The sequence below is a fragment of the Chrysochloris asiatica genome, unplaced genomic scaffold, assembly GCF_000296735.1.
Source record: "Chrysochloris asiatica unplaced genomic scaffold, ChrAsi1.0 scaffold00354, whole genome shotgun sequence".
NCBI lineage: Eukaryota > Metazoa > Chordata > Mammalia > Afrosoricida > Chrysochloridae > Chrysochloris > Chrysochloris asiatica.
In genome coordinates, this window is record NW_006408872.1 from 1,198,907 (window position 1) to 1,203,137 (window position 4,231).

A 4,231-nucleotide genomic window follows, 5' to 3' on the forward strand; every position below is an offset into this window, starting at 1 on the left:
CCCGCCGCTGCCCCTAAGGAACACAGGCAGCCTGCTCAGACTTGTAACCTTACTACACCACCAGACGCTTTAACACAGCGGACACAAAACACAGTTTAGGACCCTGGCCAAAAAACGGTACTTCTCATGCCCAACGCGTTTGGGCGTAATACTCTCACGCCTCGCCCAATGGAAGCCCAGACTGGCCTTGACACATCTGTCCGACCAATGGAAGTGAGCTCTCAGTGTTGCTGGGCGGGACCGAGAGTTCCCAGCCCGCGGCCGGCTACCCTTCCGTGCACTCACGATCGAAACCCCGGCCTACCCCTGCGCACGCGTGTTCAGCACGATCTCTCCTCGGCGCAACGTGCAGCTTTGCCCGCCCAGCTAGCGCACGCGCGCTCCCGTGTCGAACGGGGGGGGCGGGGGTTGGTGGGGTGTCGGGGGCGCGCGAGACGGCGGCGCCGAGAAGAGCAGCTTGCGCTCGTGCATGTGTTCGCGCCCGCTCCCGCGCCGGTGCGGAGCCGCCCGAGCCGCGCCCCTCCCGCCGCCGCCTCCCGCTCAGGGGCCGGACGGATGCGGCTCGCCAGGCTGAGGGGAGCTACGTAGCCGCTCCTATTCCACTCCGGCCCCCGGCCCAACTCGGCCCCGGCCCACGTCCGGAGCGTGCCATGGCTGACCGTGGCTGCCCGCTGGAGGCGGTGCCTCTGCCCACCGAGGTGCGGGAGAGCCTGGCCGAACTGGAGTTGGAGCTGTCGGAAGGTGAGGACAAGTCCCCGGGACCCCCGGTCGGCTCTTCATACCGGGACCCCGCCCTATCCCTCACAACCAGTTCCCTGCTCGGCCCCTCACACTGGGACACCCGTGTAGCCCTGACGCCCTGAACCCTGAGACCCCCTCCCAGCCGCGCCCGGCGGGTTCAGTCCGGGTCCAAGAGGAGGAGGTGCAGCGGTGGGACCGGCCCCCTTTCTGGGCTTTGTCCTTTTCGCTGGGTCGTTTGGCTGCAAACAGGCGAATCTTGATGAGAATGACCATTTTTGTCCAGGCGGTGAGTGGTGCTTGTCCAGGGTGCAGGCCCGGGCTGCCCGAGCGCGGCTCTTTCCACTTTTGTCCCTGGCACCCGCTGTCCTTGCGGAGTGCTTTGCACCCTGTGCCATGGGGTTCTAGCAGCACCTGCCTCTTGGGGTTGTTACGAGGCTAAAATACCTTAAAACTATGCAAGGCACTTCTTAATACTTAGAAGAGGTTACTGCTAGTCCCACTCATAAAAGAAAAATTCTGTCCAATAAAAGGTTCTTAGGTTGCTAAAAATAAACTGAAGTCTTTGGGCTTCAGAGGCAGTGGGTGGTATTCCCTATGCTGGACTTCCTTCCAAGGCCGCTGTGAATGGGCCAAGAGTTAGTTCCAGCCCAGTATCAGGAAGGCCTTGAAAAAAAGCATCTAAATATTTCTTAACTAAGCTCTCTAGTCTTAAATGTATTTTCAGCTTTTAGCAATTTTCTTTTCTTTTCTTTTCAAGTTTCAGAGTGGTGTGTCTGGGTTAGGGTAGTAAATTCTTGAAGCAACCGTCTAATATGTAATAACTAATGCTATGTGCCAGGCCCTGCTCTAAGCTTACCTGGCATGTACTTACTCATTTAATATTTAATCCTTATAACAACCTTAGGGTGGTATATCCTTGCTATTTTTGTTTTACTTTTAATGCAACATCCACTTAAGATTGTTTTGAATTTATTACTCAAAATTAAAAATTTTGCAGTATATGGCACTTTTTAGTTTTTGTTTGATTAGGTGCTCTTAGGAAGTCTGAAGAAATCAAATAAGACTCAATGTACTGTAGTATAAGCACTGGACTGCAAGGTTGGTTTGAATTGCAAGGGTGGTGGTTCAAACTCACCAGCCACTCTAAAACCCTACACAGGGTCACTATGAGTTGGAATCCACTCGCCAGCACGTAACAACTGTGATAGCAGCATGCTGAATTGGTGCATTTCTTAATCCAGGGAAAATCATGTAGTTAGATGCGCTTTAGATTTTATACACATTTCAAATATGTTTTTGCAGATTGCTATTAAACTTTTCCCTTGTACTCTTCATTCTCTCATTGTCTTGTCATTATATTTTTGAGCACTTGCTACTTGTTGATGGTTAAATCAGATTGGATTGTTTTTTCAAATAACTTTCATAGTTTGTATGTCCCAGACACATAGAGACAAATAATTCAGCTAAAGTAATGTTTCTTTCATGTATACTATTGTCATCTTAGACACATGTAAGGGATGTATAGATAAGTTGGGGGAATAAGATAATGTCATGTGGAGAGAAACCTGGAGAAAGTTGCTTATTCTTTGAAAAGGATGGACGAGAAGTGACAGAGGGCAAAGATGGCAGAGTGAAGCTGCAGCCAATGAGGCGGGAACCTTGGCTTCTGTTCAGACTCCTAGACTGGCCTGACACCTTCCTTTTGGCCAAAATAGGTCAGCGATTACTTGGGCACAGTCACACTTGGCCTTGCTCCCAGGGAGGGTGCTTCCACACCTTTGGTTCTGGCTTTTGCAGTTTGTATTGTGATTGTTACTGATAAGTGTCCACTCAACTGGACTTAGAACTGCTTAGTGATAAGAACTGGGTCTTAGGCAGATTTTTGGTGTCTTCACACAGTGACTGGAATCTGGTAGGTACCCATGAGTCTCCACTGAATGTTAAACATCTCTTAGATTTATTCTGATATAAAATGATGTGAGCACCAATTTTATTGATATCACAGCATTCTTGTAAAAATTCAGTTGAATAATGTATATTAAAGTGCTTTGAAACTGGTAAATGTTTTATTTAACATAATTAAAGGAAGGTATTATTAATGAAGCATCATCTTAAAGTAACCAGAGTTAGTTGTCATCATTATCATATTTATATTTTTATCAGTTAGAGGTTATAAAACCTGGTTCTCTTTCTCTTTCTGTTCCATAATCCATCCCATCCCCTGAAATTAAGGGAGACATAAACTTCTGATTCAGAAAGCTGTGATGTCAAAATAGAGTAGTTTTATAGCTGATTAAGTGATACCTGAATAACCTGGAAAAACTCTAGCCTCCGCCTGTTTGCTGGCAGTGACTCATTAAAAGTATGCCCCTGTCTTCATTTGTAATTCCTGGCTTTGTTCTACTTCCTCACAGGATCCTCCTATCAACCTTTGTGATTGAGGTTGACCCTCAGGGAATATTCTTACCAGGCACTGATTTCTTCACCTAAAACAGGTTTACTGACTTTCATTAGAAATTACTAGGGGAGACTCCCAGGGGGGATATAAGAAACTAACCTGGTTTTATACCTAAACTTCCTCCCTTTTGGATTTAGGGGTCTCCTTCAGATTAACAGAGCTCCATGTACTCTCATCTTCTTAAAGTTCCTCCCATCCCCTATGAACACACACAGAACAATCCATACACTTGTGGCTCCTGAAAGTATATCAGAATGTCCCTGGGTAAAAGTGAGATTGTTAGAGGTATAACCTTGATTTTTTTTTTTTTAAAGAATGACTTTCTAGACATTTGTGCAAATTGTAACAAATTACCTTTGATGCACCTCGTAGCTCATTTGGCATATCTATGTAGTACACTGTGTTATCTTGGGGCTATTGTTGCTGAACTGCTTTAAAAATGTGTACTGCAGTGTAAGTTTATTCTTTGTGTTGGTGGCCTGCAGTGGATTAGAAAGGAAATTACTATACAATAGGCTACTTTTGTCCTACTCCAGTTTTTTAATTCTGGTGACCAGGTCTATTTTGTAGTTTATAACTTGTGTACTTCTTGTTTTCCTCCATTCTGATAGTGCAGGGACTGTAACCTAGATGGAGACAAATGAAAAGAGGGAAAGGTCAGTTTACATATGCAGAGAAGAATCTGCTTTCCTAAAAATGTTTTCCTTTTTAGCTCTATTTAATTTCTGAGCTCTGTGATACAATTCTTAGTTTTCAAATGCCATCCTGACATTGCCATCTCAATAATCATTTGTTGTGTTTCCTGAATATTTTATGACATATAATAGAAGTTCTCATATCCAAATTCTATTGACCTGTTAAATCCCTGCCTAGATGTCCTTATTTGAGCCTTCCCTGATCACCTCTATGGTAATGATTGCCATAAGATTCTAAGAACACCCTTTGCACTTGTCCCTTATTTTGAAGTTCTCACTGCTTTTCATTTCTGTTATTTATATATATATTCATCCAGTAATTATTAAGTGCCTTTTT

At 45.2% G+C, this 4,231-nt stretch overlaps 1 protein-coding gene across 1 annotated transcript in view; it reads left to right on the forward strand.

Annotated features, from left to right (window-relative positions):
- Positions 1-650: 650 nt before the first annotated feature.
- DIP2A (DIP2 disco-interacting protein 2 homolog A (Drosophila)) overlaps positions 651-4,231 on the forward strand; it is a 183,560-nt gene continuing 179,979 nt past the window's right edge. Inside the window, exon 1 of the mRNA XM_006876117.1 lies at positions 651-741. Within this exon, the coding sequence (XP_006876179.1) occupies positions 651-741 (91 nt within the window). The remainder of the gene's footprint in view (positions 742-4,231) is intronic.